Below are 26,788 nucleotides of genomic sequence, written 5' to 3'. Positions count from 1 at the left end.
CGAAGAGCATATTCATGTTACTTGAGCACTTGAGCTAGATACAGTAACTTCTGTAATTGTTCACTTAGAAATTTATTACCATGGTGGTTTTTGAATGTGCAGATGATGCAGTTCAAGAAACCCCAGCATCCAATAATTTGCGTAAAAAGCGTGGGAATACGCTGCTTACGCGAATATGGAGTCTTCCACCTAATATGAAAATTGAATGTGAGTTAAATGCACGCGGCCAACCAATTGGGGAGAGCGGAAAAACATTCAAAAGGTGGTTGGGCACTTTTTGCCTCAGCCACGTCTACTGCCCACTTGTGCCAACTGCTTGGACGCGTGTCCCGACTAGCCACAAAGTAGATAGTTGGACGGAAATTGAGGTAGTATCAAATTAAGCTACTTTAAACTGTTATGTATAATAGTGTGTGTGGTAAGTCTCGGATTTTTCTATAGGGTGGACTATTGTACTATACTAACTCAATTTTTGCATTGCAGAAACGGTGGATCATTGACCCAGAAATTATCCAACCAGCTGATCAAATGACTTGGGCAATGCACCAGCTGGGGGAATTGAGGAGGAATCGACGGGGCAAGTTGAAAAGGAAATGCTACAAAGATGATGCGTTGAGAGAAGATGTCATTCAAAGCAGACCAGATTGGGCTGACGAGCAGGAGTTTATTCAGCTAGTTGATTATTGGTTTCATGAAGACACGCGGGTATGAAAATTTTCTTGCTATTTTATTAGTTACTGGTAATATACATAGGATGTGGTATTTGAATTTATCAAGTACAGTTTATGGACACACTGATTTCTTTTAGTTTTTATTTTGTTCGTAGACATTAAGTAGTACGAACAAAAGAAGTCGTGGTAAACAGAAGGAGATTACAAGATCAGGGCCTATAAGTTTTGCCTAAACTGCAGACGATATGGTAAGAAATGCATTATATAACAACTACCCAGGGTTTTAATATTGTACATGTATGTAGATTGAAAGGTAAAGAATATAAAGAGTTTGTTGAAACTAATTTACAGAAGAATCTTGAGCATTTTGTGTGAATTAATATGGAATTATTAGCCTTGCTTGCCTCATTAGTAAAATTCCGTAATAAAACGTTCGGTTAGAGGACCATGTGAGGTTTCATGTTGATGCAAATGAGAGCACAGTGTTGGGGTAAGGAAGACTTGGCTTCTTTGCATGTTCATGACCGTGAATACACATTTCTTGTGGTGTTTCCTATTCTTAATTAGTGATTTCATTAAGAACTATGTTTGACACATTGTGAACTTGCTATATTGGTTTGGTATATAGCGATTGGTTGTTCTTTGAATGTGCTTTCCTTTATTACATTCTCTGTGGAAAACTAAATAGGTTGAAAGTGGACAACTGCAATACAATTGGCATGCATATGTGACATTGGTGCATGCATACAACACATAGGAGTGATTAATGCAGCGTGATAATGTGTGACTATATTTAAGGTACAATTGTAGGATGCGTAGTTGGTGGTTTCGATTGATAAACACGGCTATCACACGATTAATTACCAAACTCATAGTTGCATCTAAACTTAAGCTGATTTAACTTGTGCATGGAAGGTACTATCAAAGTACACCTATTTGTTACACTTTGCACAAGATAGGAGTATTGACACAAGGATACAACTTTGGTGCTTTCAAAATATGTTTGTGAACTATTTTCGTACAAACAAAGTAAGAATAAGTGAACCATATTAAAAGAAAATAGGGTATTGAAAAAATGATTGTCATAGTTGAGTTGGAAGAATGTATGAAAGTGGATGAACCATTAAGGAATATGCATATGGAAGGAGTTGTGTACACTGTCATTTAAGTTTATTTAGAAACTTAGATTTTATACTACAACGGTGTAATTCTGAGTGCAGAATGCATTTTACTTAATATTGAGTCAATGACAAACCATACAACTTGAGTGTATAGTTAATTTCAATGAATATAAACATGTGCGTAATATTTACTCTTTTTCTTTAACCTGTCCACTTTGCTTCTCTATAAACAGTTGTCATAGATGTATATTTACATATTGGTCAATTTTTTCTATGCAATGACATACAACACCAAAGCTGGCTTCTATGCATAAAGATAGGGACCAAAACCGTTTCATACTAAGCATTCGCATAAAGATAACAAAACTTGTCTTCTTGAACGTAATAATGTAATGATTAGTATTTTAGTATACGTTATACTGCATGTTATGAGTGAAATTCCGTTTGCTAAGTTTGGCTGTCGATTTCCGCTTCATATCACCAACATAAATTTTCACTATTGTAATAAAAATGTTGAATATGTAGGCAAAAGAAACTGGGCAGGCAGTGGAGCGTGCCGTGCTTTTTGCGAAAGTATACAGCACCAAAGAAGGGCATCCTGTTACTCCTGATGTGGGGGAGAAGATCGTAAGTCGTATATTGTAACTTATTTCTTTTGTATTTTATGCGTGAATTGTTTAGCTTACAATTACGTTATTTGGTTCTTGTGTGATAACAGAAACAAATGACTGAAATTTTGGCACGTGGGAGCTCACTACAAGGATCACGATGCGAAGGAATCCTATGGTCAAAGGATGATGCTTTTGCCCAAGTGATGGGGGCAGAACGCTCTGGACGTGTTCGTGGGGTGGGTTTTGGACCAACTCCATCAGGAAGAAATGGGTCCAACCGTTCATGCTACACACTTCCATCGCCGTCCATTGAAACAGCCCATAGAATGACTGAATTGGAAACTTCGCACCAAACTTTGAAGGACCAACTTGCCCAAGTAGAGCAGAGGCATCAGGAGCAAATCGTGGAGTTACATGAGCAGCATAAGGCGGAACTCACCTCAGCAATTGCCCAATCAGAAGCAAGGCATAACGAAAAAATGGCAGAGGTGATGAAAGTAATGGGCGAGATGGTACGTGATTTACGCAGTGATATAACTGCTTCACAGCTGCAATCCCAAGTACTAAAAATGTTGTGTTTAGTTTAATTTAAAGAAAATAGTGGTTTATTGCCATGAATTGTTACGTTAGAAATAACACGATGTGTTTAATGTATTCAGGGTAACACTGCATCGAATTGAAGACTCTTCGTGGATATTTTGTGATTGTATATTGTATTATCTACAGAGTGACAATATTTTGGGTGTTCATGAAGGAGTATGGTAGACATTATTATTATTTTGATATTATACACATGTCAATCATGCCATTCAAAGATGGCCAATATTTTTTGTGCACACACGGCCTTGTAGTTGTATCTTTTGTATATGTAGACAACTACATCGATGCTTTAACAACATAGAAGACCAAGAGGATTAAATAGTGAAGCCATGCATTCTCATTGTAAGTTTGAAATTTGAACAATACCATATCATAATTTGTGGTTTGATTTGTTTTCTATATTGTTATTTTAGTACTTTTTGCTGGTTCAATTTCTGTAATTTTGTTGTATAGGAAAGTTTCCATTATCGCTCATGTTGATAATGGCAATTCCTACCTTTGCTGACAGGCTTTTGGAGCGCACTAGGACCATTAAGACAGGACATGGTCAGCCTCAGTACCTTCGCAAGTTGCAGGTATGACGTCACTTTTAAAAGATTTGTTGTTGTTGTTGTTTAGAAAGAATTTGACCTTTGGTATTCAAAGGAATTTGTATTGCTTTTCGAGTGGGCTAGTTTAAGAGTGATGAATGAAATTTATACTTGTCACATTGTCTAGGAAGAGACATGCATAGGGAATGATATGAAATTATTATTGCTTTTGAGTGTATGACAACTGAGAAGTTATGAATTTTTACTATTTACTACGAAAAAGTGGGTAAAAAGTTGCAAATCTTGTCTAACTGCTGCCATTATATTTTTGTAGCGCCATTGAAACATAAACTGTATTCTACCTGGAAGGCAACAAGGGTATTCACATGTAGACAAGAGCTTGGAGATGGAAGGAACCCCTAGAAGCATCTATGTAACGTTTGTAGTTGAGGATGGTTGAAAAATCATATGTTGATGCTTATTTATGTAGACAAGAGCCTGTATTCAACTGCATATTCCTTGAAGGTTGATAATTTTCCATAGTCTTTAAAGCTTGATTGAGATTGTGACAGATTTGAGATTGTTATTTTGTTGCATGTGTTGGAATTTTACAGGAATAAGAAGTTGGAATTGTGTATGTGACAGGTTGAATTGTGTATGTGACAGGTTGAATTATAGTAGCGTTTCTATAATTTATAGCAGCGTTTGTTGCTGCATCTGAATGTGTATAGATTTTTAAAAAAAAAAAAAAAGTCTATAGCCGCGTTTTAAAAACACGGCTATAGAAAAATTCAAAAAACGCTACAGGGCTTATAGCCGCGTTTTTAAAACGCGGCCATAGTAATGGGCAATGGCCACGTTTTTAAAAATGTGGCTAAAGCACATACTGTAGCCACGGTTTCAAAACCGCGGCCATAGCCACGTTCTATGGCCGCGTTTTAAAAAGTCTATGGCCGCGTTTTAAACGCAGCTAATCTTGCTTCAGGGCAAGTTACCAATTGCCCTATAGCCACGTTGTAAACGTGGCTATAGATCGTGGCTATGGCCGCGGTTCTGAAACCGTGGCTATAGAATGTCCTGTAGCCACATTTCTAAAAGCGTGGCCATTGGTCTGCCTATAGCCACGGCTACAAAAAACGTGGCCATAGGCCTATAGTTACGCATTTTAGGCCACGGTTAAAAACGTGGCCTAAAAAAACGCGGCTATAGACCAAATAGTGCTATAGCCACGTTTTTTGGAGCTATAGCCACGTTTTAAAAACGCGGCTATAGCTCCTTTTTTTTGTAGTGTGTATATATATATATATTTTCTTTTCTTTTCTTTTCTTTTTAAAATAATCAATTATCATTCTATAATTTTAGGACATTTTTGCACTATTTTAAAGGTCTTTTATTTATGTAATGAGGACCTTAAAAGTTAGAACACCTTAAATATTTTTCGCATAGGTGGTGCCATAGGCCTAAGCAATTATAATAATTTGTCACTCATCAAACTTTCATTTTTGGATGAATTTTTGTTCTTGAGTAAATATAATTGCAATAGTATGTTAATTTCTAATTTTTGAGACTTGCTTGCATCAATGTTTTATCCGTGGTGTTTTTATTATCAATGTTCATATATTTACTTAAACAAATATAAATAGTTTCTCAGTTATAAGAATATTGGACACATAAATACATAATGAGTTAGTAATTAATTATGACTTTTAATTGGTTTATATATTATAGGAAAGCCAGCAACAACATTTTGGGTCTTTTGATGTGGGCTTTGGCCCTCCTTGTTTTGTATCTGTTGTTAAGGCTGAGGCTAGCTAGTAGTTCTCTTGTGTATTTTTCTTTGTTCTAAATAAGATTTGCAGTTCATAAAAAAAAAATAATAAAAAAAAAGAAAGAAGAAAAAGGAAAGCCAACAACAATGTATAGGTGTTAGTTTTTTTTTTTTTTTTTTTCCATGAATTAAGTTAGTCTTAAAAGCTAAAACTTAGTATTTTTATTAGGCCTGACAAAATAGCTTCAACCTGATGATCAAACCCAACTCAATCAATACAAGTTCGGTTGCATTAATTTTAGAGCTACCATAAACTAGCTTGGATTGGATGTTTCTCAATCCGATGAATAAGGTTAGATTGAGAAAGGTATGGTAGATATTGAAGCTGTGGCAATGGTAAACCCTTTAAATTTTCTCTACAAATAGGGATTTCTAAAGCAATTCTTGAAAGAGATTTAGAGCTTATTATGAATACTCTGAAAGCAAAAGATGTATCTCTAGCTTTGTTTGGTCATTTGATTTCTAATGCTAAGTTACTTGCAAATACCTTTAGGGGTATTAGTTTATCCAAGGGTTGTCAAAATCGGGATTTTACATAAGATCATGGAAGGAAGGTAGGATTGTAAATTATAAAATCTTACATATTTTAGATTTAAAGCAAAAAACATATCAATAATGATTTTGTATGTTGAATAATCACGTAAATAGAAACTAGCTAACTACAATAAAAAATTCAAAAGCAAAAAAAATATTAAGGTGAACTGAACATTTAATTATTCTTGTAGGTGCACGATTGTACTGGACCCAAAAACTGAACATTTAATGCTCATATAATAAAGTCTCTGATGATTAAATAAAAGATCAGAGAGTTCAATTCTGACTTGCACAAAAAAAAAATTAATTAGTATTTTGATCTGATGATAAAAAAAACAATTATAAGCAAATTTCATAATTGGAAACTCTATAAAAATAAAAATAAATCTAATCTATTGAAAACAAAAACCGTACCAAACTCATAGATGCTGTCAGGGACGGAGGCATTCATTGACCAAGGGGGGCAGTGGCCCTCCTAATTTAAAAAAAATTTATATATATATATATATATATGCATTAATTTTAGCAATTTTGTTCTATAAAATTACATTTTATCCCCTTAACAATATTATTGAATCTTTTTAGAGTAACGTTAAAGATACAAACTTATTTACAATATTTTTATAAACGTACAAATTCTTATTGGTTCCTATTTGGGTTTATTACTTGCATCGCTTTTTTACTTATCAATAATCACTCACTATATCATCAATATACTACTAGCACTTTTCTCATTTTAAAGGCCATTAAAAAAAATTTATAGATCTAAAATCTAAAACAACATATACTAGCCCAAAAACATTTGTGCAACAACAAAAATCACCAATAGTAAAGCTAAAAATAATTAAGTCTAATTAACTAATTTTACTCAAATAAATAACTGCCCTTTAAAAAGTTTTAAATAGAATAATTTTGTCTTTATCTAGCAAATGCACACATTAAAAACTAAAAAAAAAACCTCCACAACTAAAAAACTGCCAAGCTAGAGGTCAAAGTTACTTTCCTTAACTTAAAATTCTGGCTTCGTGTCTAAATGCTGTACCTTTTTCTGCTGAAACATAGATGTTGTATCATTGTGAATGGTTTTTGGACTTTTGCCCAACGAAACAATCTAATTTAATGATATTAAAACCGTACGAGACTCATAAATACCATATATATAATTGCAACTGCAACACATTATTGACTATGACTGTTTACTGTTACACTTTAATTTTTTTTTCTTTTTTACTTTACAAAACTAATTGGTTTCTCAGTTATAAGAATATTGGAATTGGACACATAAATACCTAATGAATTAGTAATTATTACTTTTATTTGATTTATAATTTTATATTCCAACAACAATAGATGCTAGTATTGTTTTTTTATATATTAATTTAATCTTAAAAGATAGTATATTTTACTAAGCATGACAATATATCTCTTCCATCTTCAGTTGCTGCCTTGGAATGTTTGGCGGTTGTTCATGCGCTTAGATTTGCCGGTGAATGTGGCTTCTCCCGTATTATCCTTGAGGGTGATTTGCATGCAAAGCTCTTGGTACTTGGTAGCGAGAGGAAAAGCCGTTTACTTCTTTTTGGTCATTTAGTAGCTAAAGTAAAATTTCTTGTAAATACCTTCTATGTAGTTTTTTTTCATGCCAGTAGATAAGGTGTGTAACTCATAACTTGATTAGACATATTAGTGGTTTATCGATGTGAATGTATCTCAATTTTGTAACTTTAACCGATGATTGAGTTTTCTTAATAATATTTTCAATCTTCTTGTAAAAACAAATAAAAATACTATACATGACAAAATAGCTTCAACCCAATGAACTAACCCAACTCAATCCATTCAAGTTGGGTCGGGTTAATATTTAGAGCAACCCAAACTAACTTGGACAGGAGATTTCTCAGTCCAAAAAGTAAGGTTATATTGGAAAATACCACAAACACAAATACAAACCCAAACCCAACACACTCCTAACTAAGTTATACTTGAAAGAATTATATATATATAGAAATACTTGAAAGAACAATATAGCTTAAAGTAATAGCCTATTGGGGATCCCTTAAAAATGAAAATAAATCAATTTATTTCTTAGATACAATTGTTTAAAACCTCCCCCCCCCCCCCCCCCTTTTTAAATTCTAATTACAACTTTAAAAGACTCAACATTATAAAAGAAATAATCTAATCTAAATGAAAATAAAACCGTACCAAACTCATAGTCATAGATACCGTATCATTTTTGCTGAAACAAGGATGCTGTATCATAGTAAATGGTTTTTGGCCTTTTGCCCAACTCTAGGAATGTATTGAACAAACACTGATAAAGATCAGCATGTATTTACAGCTAGTTTCATAATTACATCTGGGTTCTCAATTTTAGTTTTCTGTTTTTTTTAGTCTTCTTCATCATTAGAGATTATTAAATATCCGAGTTTTCATGGAAGTGATTGAAGTGACTATGCAGAAAGCCCTGGTGCAGTGGTGGCAGTTGCTGACTTATTTATGCCTAAATTAATAGAACGTAAAATCACATTAATGAAGCGATCGAATACAGAATAATAAGATATGATGGTTATGCAGACATTTCTATCGTTTATTCCCAACACGAAGCAATAATGAAAATGCTGAAATATCATAAAATTTAGGCATAAATACATTTTTAGTTTTTATATATTGATTTTTTTTTTTCATTTTAGTCTCTAAATTTTTATTTTACTATTTTTAGTTCTTAAACCAATTAATGCGTGTTATTTTAATTCTTTTTGTCAGGCAGCAAATGAAAATAACCGAGGTGACTAACGAAGGGATTAAAATATTATTAAAAATTCATTGTAACACTCATCGGATAAAAAAAAAATTAAGATCTATGTTCATCTTTTCAATAAGAACACCAAAGAACACCAATCTCGCCGCTATCAGATCCACCTGCCGATCTCACCTCTGTTAGACCCGCCCGCCCATCTCGCCTCCTTTAGACCCGCCCACCAATCTGTGGTCTTTTACCTCTCTCTTTCTCTCAATCTATCTCTCCCTCTCCATCTATCTCTCCCTCTCCATCTCTCACAATCAATGCTTATTTTTTAGGAAGACTGAATTTTTTTCGTTATGTTTTTTTGTTGATTTAGTTTATATATTCAAATTTCCTATTATAATATTAAAGTAGAGGGTCTGTGTTCTTTGGTGTTCTTATTGAAAAGATGAGCATAGATCTTGATTTTTTTTTTAATCTGATGAGTGCTATAGTGAATTTTTAATAATATTTTAATCCCTTCATTAGTCATCTTTGTTATTTCCGTCTGTTGACTAACAGAAAGAACTAAAATAACATGCGTTAATTGGTTTAGCGACTAAAAGTAGTAAAATGAAAATGTAGGGACTAAAATAAAAAAAAAAGCCAAAATATGAGGATTAAAAGTGCATTTACACCTAAAATTTATTATTTGGGTCTGGTTATCTAGCCTGAGCTGCACTTTTTTTTTTTAGAAAGAATTTATGTATAGTGACCGGTTTTACTGGACATACGAATATGTATCTAGTAGAATTAGTCATTGGACATAAGTCATGTTATTTTTTCTCTTCCTCTAAATATAATAAGTATATAAACGTATTACAAATGAGTGTTGTGTATGTATCATAGTAACTTAGGTTATGCATATAATAATACTTTTCACAAAACAATTCATAATTATCATGGTAATAAGTTGCTAATTAAATGTAATATAAACATTGGACTCAAATGAAAATCAATAAAAGTACACGAACTCAACTATTGTGAAATTGTTTCTTAAAAAAAATTGTGAAATTTTTATTTTGTCTATAAGTCTGTAACATTATTTCGTTACTTATTTACCACGAGTTCATTGAGTTGCATGCATTTTTGTTTTTTCTTCTCTTTCTATTTACTGTTTTTTAATCTCCTTATTTGCTAGGAATGCTATAAGTATATGGATAATAATTTTTGTATTGAGATTTAATTAGTTAGTTAGTTAAAATTTCAAGCATGTTAATCACATTTAGCACATGTTGAAATTATTAATGCACATGTAGAATAATAGAACCAATAAAATGAGACCATGTGGGCCAATGGGATTAAAGTTAGTCTCCTATAAATCCATAATTGTAATTTAATATTAGATATTAATTGAAAAACAAACCAATTTTTTAGTGCATTAGTGCATCTCTCTCTCTTGATCTCTTTCTCTCTCTTGATCTCTTTCTTTCTCTATGGAGGGTGACTACCTCGAATTAAGTCAATTCTCCTATAATCCTCATCAATTTTCCTATAATTCTCATCCATCCCTTAGAAACGATCGGGTTACTAACATTATTCATGAGATTCTTCATATGGTCCTGCTACATCATCAGGTGAAAGTGCATTTAATATATACAGAGGGATACAATCAAATATGATGGAATAAGACATGGAGACTTTTTTTTTTGAAAAAAAATCCTATGTTTCACTCATAATATTATATTTTATTATATTTCATCAATCATAATACATCACATGTTTTTTTTTTTTGGGAAAGTAATATATGGAGCGAATATTTATCATTCTATACGTATCTTCTATGATTCATTTACATTTATTTCCATAATTAATCTCTTAATTTACATGGAACTATTATGCAGGAAAATTATAAAATTTTGAAATAGTTTAATTTTTTGTTTCAATTTTATTTTCATTTTTTCATAATATTTTTCCTTCAATGAATTCTTTCTATTTTTGAATTATGTTGACTTTCTTTATTATGTGCTGAATTATTTTTATATATATTTTCTTTGATTGATTTTCTTAATAATAAAATTTTAATTTTTCTTAAGTACTACTCATCATGTATGTATCCCTTTGAACATTGACTGTCATATATTGTAATTAAGGATTTTATCAATAAATATTATTGAGCTCTCTTTAATTAAGTTTACCTGTATGAAGAGAGTTTGATAATTTTAATATTGTTTTAAGTATATCGCTATGTGCTTATATCTTTTATTGTGAGTATATTATGTATTTTTTTAATCAATATATTAATTTGTAATACTTTTTGAATTTTATAAATATTATAAATGGTTATTTAACCTTATAGTTTGATCAAGGACTCAAAAATATAATAAGTTAAGTTCTAGCTTGAGTTTAATTAGTTTTTTTTTTTTTTTTTTTTTTTTTTTTACAAGATAGAATTCTACTCTAGCCTAATCTAAGTGTATATGTGTGTGAAGCTCCCTCCTAAAGACTTGAACCCTGGCCCTTGGTACAAAAGCATAGTAAATTTGAAATTTAATTTAGAATAGTTGATACAATATTAATTATATTGAATTAGTTCGTTCATTTACTGAATTTGCACTTTAATCATTTAGTATAGATAGTGAAAATGAGCATACTTAATTTCCACGAGCTGGATTATTGCTTCTATTTTTTATTTTTTATCTTATAATCTCCTTCTTCGCATTAGATTATTCATTTTTCTTCAATGTCCGCATGTTATTAATAAGTCTTATAATGTAAAATGGTTCAAAACTTTTTCCACAATTGCTAACAATGTGGTTTGTCATTTTTTTTTTTTTTGAGCTTACAAGAAGTGGGAATGGGAACTTTGGATCAAAGTTCTTTCTATTTGAAGAATCAAGTAATGTCATTAAATAGCATTAAGTAGTAAGGCTCTTGGAATGTGGCTTGTCATAATTGATACATATTAAAAGTGGTGTGAGTTATAAGCCAGCATGAAAGTAATGTTACTACAATCACAGTTTGGCCAAAATGGGCTTTTGCCCTTTCTTTTTAAAAAATTCAGCAAAATGTCTGATGTCTGAAACTAATTAAAAAAATACCCCTATTTTGAAACTCGATTTTCTAAAAATCGAATTCCAAATGTAAAACTCGATTTTTGGAATATCGAGTTATAGCGAACGTGGACTCAAGAATTTTTTTTTTTTTTTTAGTACTTGAGTTCCATGAACTCGAGTACTTCACATGGTACTCGAGTTCATTGTACTCAAGCACTTTACATGGTACTCGAGTTCATGGAACTCGAGTACCAAAAATTTTTTTTTCTAATTTTCATGAACTCGAGTACCAAAAATTTTTTTTTCTAATTTTTCAGCTTGCTATAACTCGATTGTCCAAAAATCAATTTTTTTTCTAATTTTTCAGCTTGCTATAACTCGATTGTCCAAAAATCAAGTTTTAAATTGAAGCTCGAGTTTCAAAACAGCGGCATTTTCCTAATTAGTTTAAGATATGAGGCATTTTGCTGAAAAATTTTGACGAAAGGGGCAAATGCCCATTTTCTCCATCACAGTTTACTATCTTATCAATTTATGAAAAAATTGTGTCTACATCATCAAGGTTTTTGGATAAAATCACTTGTTGATAGTGAGGGGGTTTGGTCCTTTTATGTAATACTGCATGTAATTAATCGAGATAAACATACGTAAAATACAATTTTTGAGAAAATTTAATGAAGAAATGCAAAATAACATTATTACAATGAATTCACGATGTGAATATAAGGAAAATACTGATATGATTGTCATATTTACCACGAGTTGATTTTCATTTTATAATCTCTTTCTTCAAATGAGATTTTCAATCGATGCCATTTTTTAGTTCATTAAATTAAGTAATTGTCCCTTTTTATATATAAAATGAGACCATCAGGTCCGTGATGATTGCCCCCCATACTATTGAGCACATGTGACTTATGTTTTGTTGAATCTTTTAATTTTGGATAATATCCTATCTTATTGAATCTTTTAATTTCTTTGAATTTTTATTTTGATGTAAGACATGTTGCATTTAAAAATCAAATAAATACATGTGTGTTGCACATTTAAATAAAAATAAAAGAAAATTTGGAGGAGTGAATTGAAAAGGACCCTTTCTCCCATATTTGTTTTCATCAAAGAAAAAAATCTATATTGAAAGTGAGGGAGTTGGTTTTCTATTTTTCCTAACTTGTTTAACCAATATTCTGATAGAATCACCATACTTTCCATTTCTATTTTTAACTGTTAGGACATATATGTTTCACTTGTTAAGAATATATGTCAGTCATTTATATAATTGGCTAATCCTTTGACAAAACGCACTTTACTTATAATTGGGTAGATTTAGGATGAGTTTTATATTTCAAGAAATTGTGTTTCAAGATCAAGTGTTGAAATCATCAAGTCTGTCCAAGAAACAAGCTGAAAAGTGCAAATTCATTAAAGCTCGACAGCTAGCATGTGTCAAGGTCTAAAGAGTTGTTCTAGCCCCGTGGCTCGACAGCTGCTCAACAGCATCTCAACACCTCTATCTGTCGAGGTTTAAGAAAGACAGTTTTTGAGTTTTGTTTTGATTCCAATCCGTGGATGTGTCTTTGGGTCTTCTTTTCTCATAACCTAGACATATAAAAGGATTATTTTAAGAGTCGTCAAAGAGTACATAAGTTGCACAAGCATTGAGAAATCCTTGTTCAAGCAAATTGTGATCGGAGACAAAGTTCTTGCCCTAATTCATCTCTCTTGTGAAGAAGTTGTTGTGTAATGTGCACCGTAGGGTTTTGTAACCGAGCATCTTCTTGATCTTCATCGTGTGGATGGAATTGAAGAACTTTGCAGCCAACAATCTTCTCTAGTTGGTGATTAAAGTCATATACTAGGATCCGCACAGTTGGTTAGTCACGTACTTGGGAGCCGTGCATTGAAAGAAGAAATTGTCACTACAGAATAAGTCCAATTGGGTATTGGGGTAAGAGTTCAACTGTAGGTTGGTAAGGTACTTGAGATTCCTTTACTTGTAACCGCTTGTTGTGATAATAGTGGAATTTCGGGAGTGGTAACCTTAAAATCACCTGGTGGGGTTTTTGCCGTGTAGGTTTTCCCCATTCGTAAACAAATCACCGTGTCATTTATTTTCCGTTGCATACTTAGTTTAATTGGTGATTTATTTGTGCTACCACGCAATTTGCATGTTAATTTGATTAATTAATAACTTGGCTAATTAATCAACTTAATTCATTACAATGAGTCAATACGTTTTTGGCCTATCATTAACGACTCAGAATAGAGAGAATTTATTTTATGGTTAAAGAGTAAGTATAAACTATCATATTGTTCAAAATTTTAAATGTCGTATCACTAAATATACTTTTATATCTATAATATTTAATTTAAATCATAAAACATATCCATATCAAATGAATCCAATCTAACACGATCACACGTGATTATATATAGTGCATGAGAGTTGGATGCACTGCAACTGCAACTGCAACTGCAACACTACTTATGGCCCTAGCTGGCTTATTCATCTATTGCACCATGGTCCATGGATGGTGCACTCAGAATTACTCATAATGTAATTTCTGCTTCGTTCTAAATACTTGGTACCAATGAGATGGCCGTACGGTATTCAATCTCCAAGTCGCAATAATATGTAGAAGTGTAGCAGAACAGAAGGGAAGATCCCTCCATAATAGCAGTTACGTACAGTTACAACTTACAACTGACAATTAAGTTCACTAAGGCCCATCCATTTAATGCAGTCTTGAATTGCACAATCTATATACAATAGAAAAAGTCTGGTGCTACAATTTAGTGCACAACTTTGTGAACAACTTGCCCATGGCAAGTTGTAATTGGTTGAGGGCTGATAATTGGTCATCCTTCCACCAACCACAACTCGCCACATAGACAAGTTATGCACAAAATTATGCACTAATTTGTGACACCAGATGAACTCATACCCAATGCAGTTAGAGATGAAAGATTCTGTAGAAAAATAGAAGGAACTATCATTCTACTCTTCTACCTAGTTTGTTTGCCTTTTTTCTTTCTTTTTTATTTTATTTTTTTGGTTTTGTCTTTTTGTATGGCTAAGTTTACACCGATGTTCTGAGTCTTCTGACCTAGATCTACATTGAAATAAATAACAAAATTTTAAAGAAGAAAAAGTAGTGGTGGTTAATTAAAAACTTAGAGCATTCTCACCAAACATGTCAAAAAATATAGTATTTAGTATCTCTTAACACTACCTTATTTATTTTAACATTTCACTTTATAATACACACAACATCAAAGGTTTTATATTTTTACCACTTCTTTAAAATATTGTTTATTTTAATCAAGTGAGAGAGAGAAAGTAGTGGAGAGAGGCTAAGGCACAGCACAAGAGAGAGAGAGATAAATAAAAACACTCTAGCATCTTGCTACAGTAGGGTGTCAAAGATGACACTCCACTATAGCAAAGATACCAAAAATTTTAAGAATAACTTGCTTGATGTGGATGATATTTTAAGGAGATGAGAGATAAAATTAGGATTTAGTATTTTTCATATCTTTGATGTGAATGCTCTTATACTACTACAAAAGACATTACAAGTAATCCAATTTTTTTTTTTAAATTAAAAGCTGTTAAAGTTATTATGAATTTTACTATAAAAATGTAAAAAAAGGATATAATGTTGCCATATCTTAAATATCAATAACATATATAATAAATAATTTTTTTTTTGTTAAATTAGATATTTGGTCATCAAACTTTAACATTTGTTTCAAAAACTATACGTACTTATGCTTTAAAATGTTTCATAAAAAGCTCTTTAATTAAATATGATCATCTTATAAATAAATTATGCTAACATAACAAATGGAATTCATGAAACTGAGATCACTTATTCCATTTGCCATGTCAATATTTACCATCAAACAAAAGAGGATAAAAACCTTTTTCATAAAAGTTTTAAAGTATAGGAACTAAATTGAAACATTTTAAAATATGAGGAAAAATTTGAAAAAAATTGTCAAAGTTCAAGGACTAATATGCAACTTAACCTAAAAAATTTAAATTACTCTTTTTTTTTGTATTTTAAAAATTGATTAGTTAATTTATAAAGTCTATGGGATAAAATTTATGGTAAAAGTTGTTACACATACTTGTTGTAAACACTTTTTTTTTAACTGAAATTATGAGTTAAAGACACAATTTCAATTGTAAACAGTCTGTAATAAACATTACCTTGGAATCTATAGTTGCTATAGCATCATTTGAATAAAGATGACCTGCATAATGGTTAAAGTACTTCTCATTATTTTTAGAAAGTCTTTCTTATGATTACATTTGATGCATCGGCCTGCAATAACATCTAGCTAAACTAGCTAGTACGTACTAATTAAGAGTACTCTAGGAGAAGAAAAAGCATTACTACACTTTCAGAACACAGGTGAACCAGAGGACGAAGCATTCACCAAATACAGTATACTGTTCCAGTAATTTTTATTGTTCTCCTCAAAATTACCGCCGCAACTTTTGTCCCCATTGTCCAAGCTGTCTCCTCCACCCATCAATGTGTTATGTTCTTCACAACTGTAACCAAAGATATCCGTGAAACCTTCCATGATATTTGAGAGTTGCATGTTGTTTTCATTCACAGCCCTAAAAGAGTCGCCAATTAACCATGCACTTGCTGTGGTGTTAGTAGTAGTAGTTGTTGTTGTGGTACTACTATTATTCATGTCCTGCAATGACATTGTGTTATCCATTTCACATGTGACTGAGTTTTTGGCGAAATCAAGTGCTGCACTCACTGTGCTTTCATTGAACACAACGTTTGGGATAGTGACAGTGTGGTCTGCGAAGCTCAACGTGGAAGTCGGAGATTCAAGGTCATCACAACCTATAGGGAACATTCCTGGACTTATTGACTTTGACCACACTCCTTGCCAAGCTTTGAGTACGTCTAGGCATGGTAGTGGTGGGCTTTTGTTGATAAGCTGAGTCTGAATCTGAGTCTGAGTCTGAGACTGAACAGGGTTAGACACCACAACAAGCTTGGACTCTCTCACAAGTCTAGCTTCAGCTTCAAGACGTGCACTCTCCCACTGAGCCATGTGGCTTAAATTGGCTGCATTTTTGGAGTTGCCACTGCCTGAGCTGAGTGCATCGGTTTTGGGCTTGTGGGTCACGGGATCAATGCCCATCTTAGTTAGCCTTTTCTTCAAATGTGTGTTCCAATAGTTCTTGATCTCATTATCGGTTCTCTTGGGCAAGTGAGTTGCTATAGCTGACCATCTGCAAAAGAACAAAAAAAAAAAAAAATTCATATCATAAATATATATGGATCAATAATTCATCTAAATCACAATTTTTTTTATGCGAAAGTAATATTATTTTAGTTATAATTTGTCTAATTTAACAAGTTACGAAAAAGATAATATTTCGACGAATGACAATGAAATTAATGATTGAGATGGGAAAGTCGACAAAGAAAGGTACATTCATTAAAATCTAATAAGTTTTGTGGAAAAAGATGACCAAAGGCGAGTTTGAATAGGATTTTCCTCAACCACGTGAGTGGGACAGGGTCGTATGCCATGTTTAAATTGCATTCTACTTTAGTGATCATATGTCTCATTATAATTTTCTCTGAGTACTGTCTCATATTTGTGATTAAGCCACAATTTTAGTTGCTTAAAATAGTCTTTGTGCAACAAATTTATACTATTTTCAAAAAGATGTGCAGACATGCAGTCTGGTGTAGCAGACGGTCTCTTGAAATTTTGGTCTACTCCTTTAAGAGCTCTTTTACATGTCTTTTCTTCATTCAATTTCTGAACACTAGCTGTTGTCAAACTATAAGTAATTTACTTGAAATTTTATTATGACCCGACAAACTAACTTATAATATGTTAACTTTTAGATATAAAATTAAAAAAATAATAATTAAAAATAATTTTTTAGATTGTTTATATAGTAATAATCACTTTTTTTTTTTTTTAATAATCAAGAAACTTAACAAGTTGGAACCACCATCAACAACAACACACAGTGAGGCCAAAAGGCCAGACTCAAAACAACAGCAGCCTTCAAATAAGTAATAGTAAAAGACGAGAGTGGGACTGTGGAAGGAAAATGATGATATCACAGTCACAGACACTGTTTTTTGTTTTGCTACAAAACAGACACTGTAAATAAAAATATTTGTAGAAACCTTGTACTTTTCCTTAAAAAACTAAGATTACCTGTTTCCAAGAAGAGCATGAAGCTGAATGATGGTTTGCTCTTCCTGCAAACTGAACTTTCCTCTTTTAATGTCTGGTCTGAGGTAATTAGTCCACCTCAATCGGCAGCTTTTCCCACATCTCTGAAGCCCTAAAAAAACCCAAAAAAAAAAAAAACCATGAGTTAGTGACTTTAGAGGTGTTGTAATGTTTGGCTATATCCATAATACAAGTATACACTATAAAGGGTCCTCATAAATAGAAAATTCACCAGCTTTTGCAGGCAAGGCTCGCCAGCTTCCATGACCATGTTCATCAATGTAAGCCAAGAGCTTTTGGTCTTCCTCAGGAGTCCATGGACCTTTCTTTAACCCCACCTTTTCACAACATGGAGACCTGCCCATTTTGGAGTTTTGATAATGACCAAGTAAAAGAACTTTAGGACTCTCTAATGATAGTACCCACAAAGAGAAAGAGAAAGAGAAACTGAGAATTGTAGGAAGTACTGTTGGGGAACGAGGAAAATGAGGGATTGGATAGTGAAGCTGATGGGTCAGTCACAATTTATAGAGGATAAAGAATTAAATGTGACCTTGACGAACCAAAAATTTTGAGTCATGACTATTATACCCTCAACCTTCTACATATAATGAAAAACTACATTACTATATTCAATTTCAAGTCCCCTATATTTCTGCATGGCTAGCCTAGCTATTAAGTACGAAAAAAATGGAGTTAGCTTTGTTGGTAACTCACATGTTGTTCATCCACAGGCTTATTATTGCACACGATATGGTAGGTGGGGGATTTAAACAAATGGTTGTTATGGTTGAATCATTGCAGTCTATTTGTTTGCATCATTTCATGTGAGTCTAATTGTCTAAATATATATATAGAAATACATATAATCTACAGGGGTGTGAGTGTCACAAAGACAATTAAAAAACAATGATTCCCTATCCCAACAATCTTACAAACATTTCACCAGAAAAAAGAAAAAAAGAAATTGAAAAGAAAAGATAAAAGTATATGCTAATAATGTTCCCATCTAATTAATTCACTAGGGACGTTTGTACTTGGTTCTGATATGCTAGTAATTTTCTCCTTTAAATTCATACCGTATGAAAACAGTCCTATATATATATATATTTGTGATTTCTTATTTTATATTCACATATTCGAAAATCATTTCTAGAATATAATACAGATTGATAAAGATAATTTGAAGAAACAAAAACAGAAAAAGAAGAAGAATAAAATTTTAAAAACTATATGTAAATAAAATAATATAATTGTATAAAAAATATTTTATTAATCTGTCAAAAATATTTTAATAATTTGTGAACTACTTGAAACTTCAATAGTTAACCTAAAGTAAATTACACTATCTTAAATTCTTAATGATTAGTTAATGAGTTATATGTCAAAAATGCATTAATTTTATGTTGCATGTGTAATACATACATATATTGAATCATATTGGGCAAACAAGACGTGTAATGTGTATGAGTTTTACTACATTAAAATATAAATTATGATATCTACTAAAACTAATTAAAATAAATATTTTATTTTAAATGCATATCTTTTTTTATAAAAAAAATGCTTATTTTTTGTATTATCACTTATTTTTCAAAATATTGCAACAAGTGAATACATTCTCTTTACAATTATGTGTATAATAAAAAAGTTCTCACTGCACTATAAATAAATTTAAATTATTAAACTAATCTCACTTTACATTAACTCTATTAACAAAGTTCCAATAATTTAAAGTACTATTTTGGTCTAAATTCTCTTATAATTTATTTTAAATTATTTTATTTTTCTACGATAATTCTTAGAGTTGATTTAAAAATAAAAATAAAAACTTACACGATATACTTCTGCATATAATTTGAGGAAATTTTTTTATTTTTTAATCAAAAATTTTATCTTTTAATTTCACTTATATTTTTTTTTTCTTTTGCTTTACATATAAAATTACTTAATCTATGCATCTCTATTTAAATGAAAACTCATGTTACCTTTAATATAAAAATTAAGAGGTCGTTTAGTATGACATTTTAAACAACACCTTTTAATTTTTAAATAACATTATAGGTATTTTCACATACTTTTTCACTCACACGTATTTTTAAAAAATATAAACAATGTTACTAGAACAATGTTATCAAATGACCCCTAATTCTTTAAAAATATTGGTATTTTAATTAACTAAACCGTGCATATCCTTCTTAAAAAAGTCATGCAAACTTTTCAAAATAATTTATGCAAGTGTCTTCTAAAATAAAGAAAATATCGCACTTCCAAAAAAAAAATACCGCAAATTAAATATACTATCAATAATTTATTTTTGCAGAGAAAAAAAAGAGTACCATTTAATGTGTATTCCTGTCAATTTAACAAGAATTGTACATGGTGGGTGCTCTTTTACTGTAGAAACTGATGCCGTAAATGATAAATATTAGCACTGTTAAGCCATGGGTCCAATGGTCTATGGCTGCTTCGAGTACAGGAGGAAGCTCATATTCTGGAGGGTGAGCTTGCCTAGCGTTTTGCCTTTTTTTTTTTTTTTTTTTGGCTGAGTCTCGTAGTACTATTTATGATTCAGTCAAATTTTAAAAAATGCGTATAAACAGATCAGCTGTAAGTCTCATGACACTATTTATAATTTAAAAATTATTTTACTATAGTATTTTCAACAATAAATTTTTAATTTTCAGCAAAATAAGCAGTATCCAAACAGACTTTCTATTTTTATGCCACGTGGAGAAATTTTGGTGAATCCCAGCAAGCATTAATAAATGTGTGTGATTGTTTTTTTTTTTTAATTAAAGATAGAAACTTATTATTTTCTAATATATTACTTTATTATACTTTTTTTGTTTAGAAAAGTTAATTATTACTTATAATAAAAGGGTAAGTTCTAGTAAAGTTTTTTACTCGTCATATATTACTAGAGTAATGCTAAAATTGTAAACTTTTTTACAAAATGTTGATGTGGTGAATGGTAAATGAAATGGTGATGTTAATGGTTGGCTAAGTAGAAACCAATATGAAATTGACCGTATTAACAATTTGTAAAAATATTGTAAAAGAGTTTGTAACTGTAGCATTACTTTTATTATCAATATTCTAAAAATAAAATTATTGTTATTTCAATAATAACTTATGTGTTCGATTAACATATACTCTTAAAACATATATTAATCATCAATTTAAAAAAATATATTATGAAAAATTGAAAAAACTGTCAAACTTTTTGACAACTTTTTCAAATTTTCATAAAAAATCTCCTAAAATGGTTTATTAACGTTAGCCATAACTTATTATCACTATGATAATTGCCATTTTTTTTTTTTTTTGTATTTCTAAGTTCTAAGGTTACCTAATCAAAATTCGTTTCCTCAAAAAATTCGTTGCCCGGTAGAACTATAAAAGCAAAAGAAAATTTTTCTAACAATTGCTTTTACTATTCACTCCTATCAAATAACCAAAAAAAAAAAATTGATGTTAAATGAATAAATAAATAGTGTTTATTAGTTAGGATCATTTACTCTAGATAATAAATATACACAAACTTTAGAGCAGCTACACTAAAGATGGGCGTAGAAAAAGTACATACATTCTCGTAAAGCAATTTGTGGCATTTATCATCACCACATACTCTTGGTACAATGGTCACTTCACAAGTATAAATGTTTGACACACAGTTACATTTAAATTAGGATAGAGTAGAATTTCTATCTTGTATAAAAAAATTGTAGCACTTATCATACATAATAAATTACATAATCACAATTCACAGACACACACTGAAGGGGAATAAAAATGAACATGACGGATCCACAGTGGACGGACGAGTATGATGCAGTGGTCATCCTTCTAGGTTTGTTTCCAAGAAACCTTAAATAAGATTCACGATATATAATTAGGGCTGATGTGGCATTGCTTGATCTCCACATGAACGTGTATAAGAAGAATTCTTGCATCACACGTTTAGCCTTGATCAAAGGACTCCTATGAGGAAAAGAACTCTAGAAGGTATCCAAAAGGAAAGAGTTCCAATTCTAAAAGGAAAGGATTTCATGGTCAAGGCATGGATGCTAACCCTACACCACTATAAATACTCCAAAACCCTCATAAATCAAGGTACGCATTATTGACTCAACTCTAGGACTCTAGGGTTGTGAAAAGTTCTAACTTGACCTTCGGAGGGTTTTTGGCCGGCACCACACCGGTGCTCTTTGTTAGGTCTTCTCTTTTCATTTTGTAGGTGTTGTTTCGATTTGAGAGTACTTGCGGCTTATTGATGATTTTTCGGCATCATCACACACAAAATAAATGTCCTCAAGTTTCAACATCTACATCATTCTTATTTTTAATCAAACATTGGAAACCTCTAGCTTTGAGGAGTGTTTCTAGTGTTTTAATGCCCACTTGAGGTTGTCGTAGAAAGTACGGTTTAAGTTATAGAGCTTTTATAAAAAATAAAACTTTTACTTTAACTTAATTTAAGTGTATATGTGTGTGAAGTTTCCATCTAAATATTTAAACTCTGAACCTTACCCCCCACACCCCACACCTCACAAGCACTTATACTTGTGGAGTGACTATCACATCAAAGATGTACGGTGATTTTACAATAAATAGATTTAACTAAAAACATATAAGAATTTAGCAAATTATACTGATATAAGAGTCTTTGAAATTGTTACACCAATTTGATAACTAAATTGATAAAAGGCCTTTAGATAAGATAAATGGCTAAAATAATTTTACAAAAGTGTTTTAAAATTTCATGCTTGCATTTGATTAATAGCCAGTTTATTACTGTTATTAGGTCCAGTTAGCAGGTGCCCTTAAAGTATTTATTAATTATCAATTTTAGAAGGGGTAATTACACTCTCCCCCCTTAAAGTTTGAGGGAATGACACTTCACTCCACATTTGAAAAGAAAAAACACTCTTCCCTTGAGGTTTGAAGAAATTAACCCTCACCTATTCTATTTATATTAGTAATGAAGTATTTTAAATTTTTATAAGAATCTCTTCGCAAAAGTTTAACTATGCACGGTTAGTAATAATGTAACTGATAAACTCTCCATAACCTGTTGAAATTAAAAAAAAAAAGAAGAAGTAAAAGTCATACTTAATATTTTAAAATACACTTCTCTAAAAAAAATATTTAAAATACACTTTAATTAAAATTTTAAAACAACATATTCTGAAATTGAGGATGTAAAGTTGTGATTTACAACTATTTTGTGTTGGTTTTAATTCCGTGCCAAATTTGATTGTAATTTTATTCAATCTTTTGTACCCTATATTTTATGTGGGATTTATTTGTAAGGGTTGTGTGTGAGAGAGAGACTGTGAAGACTCAAGGCATCTGTTGAAGACTCAAGGCATCTGTTGAAGACAAAGGAGTTTTCTTGGGGTAGCTCGCGATTAGCCATCTCGCGAAGTGAGGCATGTGCCCTGCACATGATTGGAATGCAAAGAGTCATGACAAATGATTACAGCTAGTTTTTGCAAGTGTCTCGCGGGTAAGGCCTTCCCGCAAGATACCCGCGAAACAGTCTATTTTGCTATTTTGTCCTATTTGCTCCACTACATCCTCATACACACTATATATATCATCATTACCCACATATTGAATAGAGAGCTTTTCAGAGAAAAAACCCTAGCCTCAAACTTTTGAGAGTGTGAGATTGTCATACCTACAATTCTCTACATCATCCATTGTGGTTTTCCTCTACTTCTACCTCTCAATTTCCAAATCCTTGATAGGTTGATAGCCCAAACACTTACCACACCCGTACTGAGTGTCCAGTGGGGTTTTGGTGCTGTTGGGAAGTATTGGGAGAAGCCAAGCTTTGGCGGATTCAATCGGGCGCATTGCGGGATCCGAAAAGCTATGCAAGATACGGTTCCGAGAAGTCTTGTTGGAGTAAGAGCTTGGAGGGCTTAGGTGTATTGGGTAAACTAGGCTTAGAGGGTCTTTTGCTATTCGTGTATCCTAACTTATTATTTAGTGGATCGATTTACCGCTTGGAGGGCGGCGGAGAGGTTTTTTGCCGAGTTCTGAGGTTTCCTCTTCGATAATACATCGACTTGTTGTCTTGTGTTTGCATCTCTCTTCCTTTACTCTTGTACTTTACTTTTATTGTTTGTTGTTCATGGTTATGCTCTAGAGTAGTATCGGTTGTTTGTGCTTCATTTACTCTTGTTTCCGCATTTAGATAAGTTAGAGTAAAAGCAATCTAGCTGTAATTTTTTTAATTTGGGGTCTAAACAGCTCTTGTATTTTTAACACAAATCCAAGTTTTCAATTGGTATTAGAGCGGGTACACTTGTTTTGATTTCATTACCTAAGTGTGATCCTTGACCCCTTTGTGTGTTTTGCCATGGATAGTTTTTTGTATACTTCTATGGATGTTGTTGATTGTAACATGCCATGTGTTTGTGAAAATGCCTCTATGAGTGTTTATACACATGATTGTGATGCCATGTTACATGAATCTTTGAGTGTTGTTGATATTCCAAACATCAAACTCTTGAAGAAATAAGCTAAGAAGTTTCATAAGAATTTGCGCAAGTTTCATTGTGAAAAGGATGATTTAATTGCTAAACTTAATGAATCCAATAAATGATGAAAACATTTGTTGCAATCATGTTGTAGTACCCGATTTTGTGCCTATTTTGTGTTCTACCTCAAAGGACAAATCGGTGTACATTCCTCCACACAAAAGAAATCAAAAGGTGGAGAGAAAGGCTCTTAAGCCAAAGCCTCCGTTTAGGTCTCAATCTAAGGTTTTGGATGGATCTAAGTTTGTTCCAACTTGCCACCATTACGGTGTGATCGGTCACATAAGACCTTAATGTCCCAAGTTGAAGAGAGAACAAAACCATGTTACTAGATCCCTCCCTAAAAAGCCTAGTGGACCTAAACCCATTGTTTGTCACCATTGTGGTGTCTTTGGTCATCTTAGACCTCATTGCTCTAAGTTTCAAGCTCTTAAAAGAATCAAAAGAAAAGAGAAACTTGAGTTTTTTGGAATTTGTGCTATGAAAGCAAAACCGGTTTTGGGGAAAAATGGTAAGTTGTTGAAGAAAATTTTTGATGCTCTTACCTCCTTGTCTATGTGCATCTCTGGTTCTCATTCTTCCAACCCTCGTCTCACTTCTCATGAGACACTCATTCCAAAAAATAGTTCTGTTTGAATAAGGAAGGGTTCCTATGGTTGAACCTTTGCTCTTTTGGTCCTTAATCTAATTCTTTCGATCTTTGTAGGACCCTTCATGCATTAGATGCTTCATTGACATACATTTGTACATCATGCATCTCTTTATATGCATTGTTCTATTTTTTTTTATTATACTTTTATGTCTTGTTTTTGTGTGTGTAAAAATCCAAAAACACATAAAAAGTGAAAAATTCAAAAAGTTTGATCGTATATATTTGAGCACATGTCACATATGAGTTTGGCTTAGTACCTTCGTACTAATGGCGTAGTGCATTTATGAGCTTAGCTTGTTTTGTATGCACATCTATCTTTGTGGGAAAAATCTTGAAATCTATGTGTGATTGTTGTAAATCGATCTTCAAACTTGTCATGAATGATTAGTTAATAGTCTTGTTGGTCTTGATACATGTATAGACTTGTGCTTATATCTTTTCCCACGCTTTTACGTTTTTATGTTTTTACTTAAAGAGCTTATCAAATGTCAAATCTCGAAAAGAGATACTGAGCTGCAAAAACCATCGCACATACTAGTATTTGACAAGGAAAAAGGGAAAGCGACTTGTATTGAAATATATGGTGCCTCAAAAAGCCAAAAGCTCATTTATAAAGTTGAAATATCAAAAGTTTAAGCATCGATCTTAAACTGAGATGTATTTGTTCAAAAAATGATCATATGTTATGATTTGTAAAAAATCCAAATGAAAAACTTCAAAGAAATGTAATCAATTTCTTGTGGAATATCATATATGCTTATTTCTATAATTGAGATAGTCCACTTGGCTTAGTACTAGTTGTGTATGACTTGATTGAATTGATCATTGAAACTTCACTCTAGACTAAGGACTATTCCACATTTAATACTCACACACAACACACAAAACTTTGTTCAATGAATCCTTATTTCATTTGTGTGATTGTACATAATCAAATGTGATGTGTATACCCAATTGTTTGTCGATCAAACCCAAAAAGATTTTTGAGTTTTTTATATGTTTTTGAAAGTGTTTTTATACTTTCGTGCTTTAAGTTTTTGTTCAAAATGAAATTTCTGTGTTTTTCTACAAAAATTGGTTTAGAGGTTGTTTCACGAGAAGCTCGCAACTAAAAGCTTCCCGCGAAAAGTGTTTAAGGGAAATATAAAATTCTCAATTTTCACACAAAGAGTATCGCGACTGTCTCGCAACTTTCTTGCAACCAAGCTCTTCCCGCGAAAAGATTTTAAGGCAAAAACTGGAAAACACAAATTCATACAGAGACTTTCGCGACTGTTTCGCGACTAAAAGCTTCTCGCGAAAGTGTTTGTGCTTCAGTGGTGTTTTTTGCGAGTAATTTCGCAACTACCTAACCCGCGAAAAACGCGTGTTTTCAATTTTATAGGACTAATGTGACTGAGTTTTGAAACACTCTCTATTTCCCTCGCACTGCCTCTCTCGAACCTCTCTCAACCCAAATCTTACTTTCACTCAAACCCTATCATTTTCAAGCAAAAATCTCTGCAAAATCACTTCAAGGTATGTTTTCCTAAACATTTTTTTCACTTTTGTCTTAAATTTTGCAGATTTTAGCTTAGGTTTTTAAAAATTAGGGATTTTCAAAAACTAGGTTGGGGTTCTTATTTTTGTGAAAATTTCTTCAAAATTTTGATTGGGCTGAATCCCATTT

The 26,788-nt window shown here is 32.0% G+C and overlaps 1 protein-coding gene and 2 long non-coding RNA genes across 3 annotated transcripts; 2 read left to right on the top strand and 1 right to left on the bottom strand.

Annotated features, from left to right (window-relative positions):
• Window positions 1-105: 105 nt before the first annotated feature.
• On the top strand, window positions 106-2,752 carry LOC142626761 (uncharacterized). Its single transcript, XR_012842656.1, has 4 exons — window positions 106-368; window positions 484-919; window positions 2,318-2,419; window positions 2,511-2,752. It is a non-coding gene; the product is annotated as an uncharacterized LOC142626761 (long non-coding RNA).
• Window positions 2,753-2,805: 53 nt separating this feature from the next.
• Window positions 2,806-4,172, top strand: LOC142627124 (uncharacterized). Its single transcript, XR_012842770.1, has 4 exons — window positions 2,806-2,963; window positions 3,063-3,345; window positions 3,512-3,578; window positions 3,868-4,172. It is a non-coding gene; the product is annotated as an uncharacterized LOC142627124 (long non-coding RNA).
• Window positions 4,173-15,948: 11,776 nt separating this feature from the next.
• LOC142627477 (transcription factor MYB16-like) lies at window positions 15,949-18,391 on the bottom strand. Its single transcript, XM_075801345.1, has 3 exons — window positions 18,146-18,391; window positions 17,896-18,025; window positions 15,949-16,945 (listed from the first exon to the last, which is right to left on the bottom strand). The coding sequence occupies exons 1-3, from the start codon at window positions 18,276-18,278 to the stop codon at window positions 16,087-16,089; spliced, it is 1,122 nt and encodes a 373-aa protein (XP_075657460.1). The 5' UTR covers window positions 18,279-18,391; the 3' UTR covers window positions 15,949-16,086.
• Between the last annotated feature and the right edge of the window lie 8,397 nt (window positions 18,392-26,788).

This window comes from Castanea sativa, chromosome 3 (genome assembly GCF_040712315.1).
Source record: "Castanea sativa cultivar Marrone di Chiusa Pesio chromosome 3, ASM4071231v1".
Classification (NCBI taxonomy): domain Eukaryota; kingdom Viridiplantae; phylum Streptophyta; class Magnoliopsida; order Fagales; family Fagaceae; genus Castanea; species Castanea sativa.
Note: the sequence above shows the minus strand (reverse complement) of the source record. Positions and strands in the feature narration are given on the sequence as shown.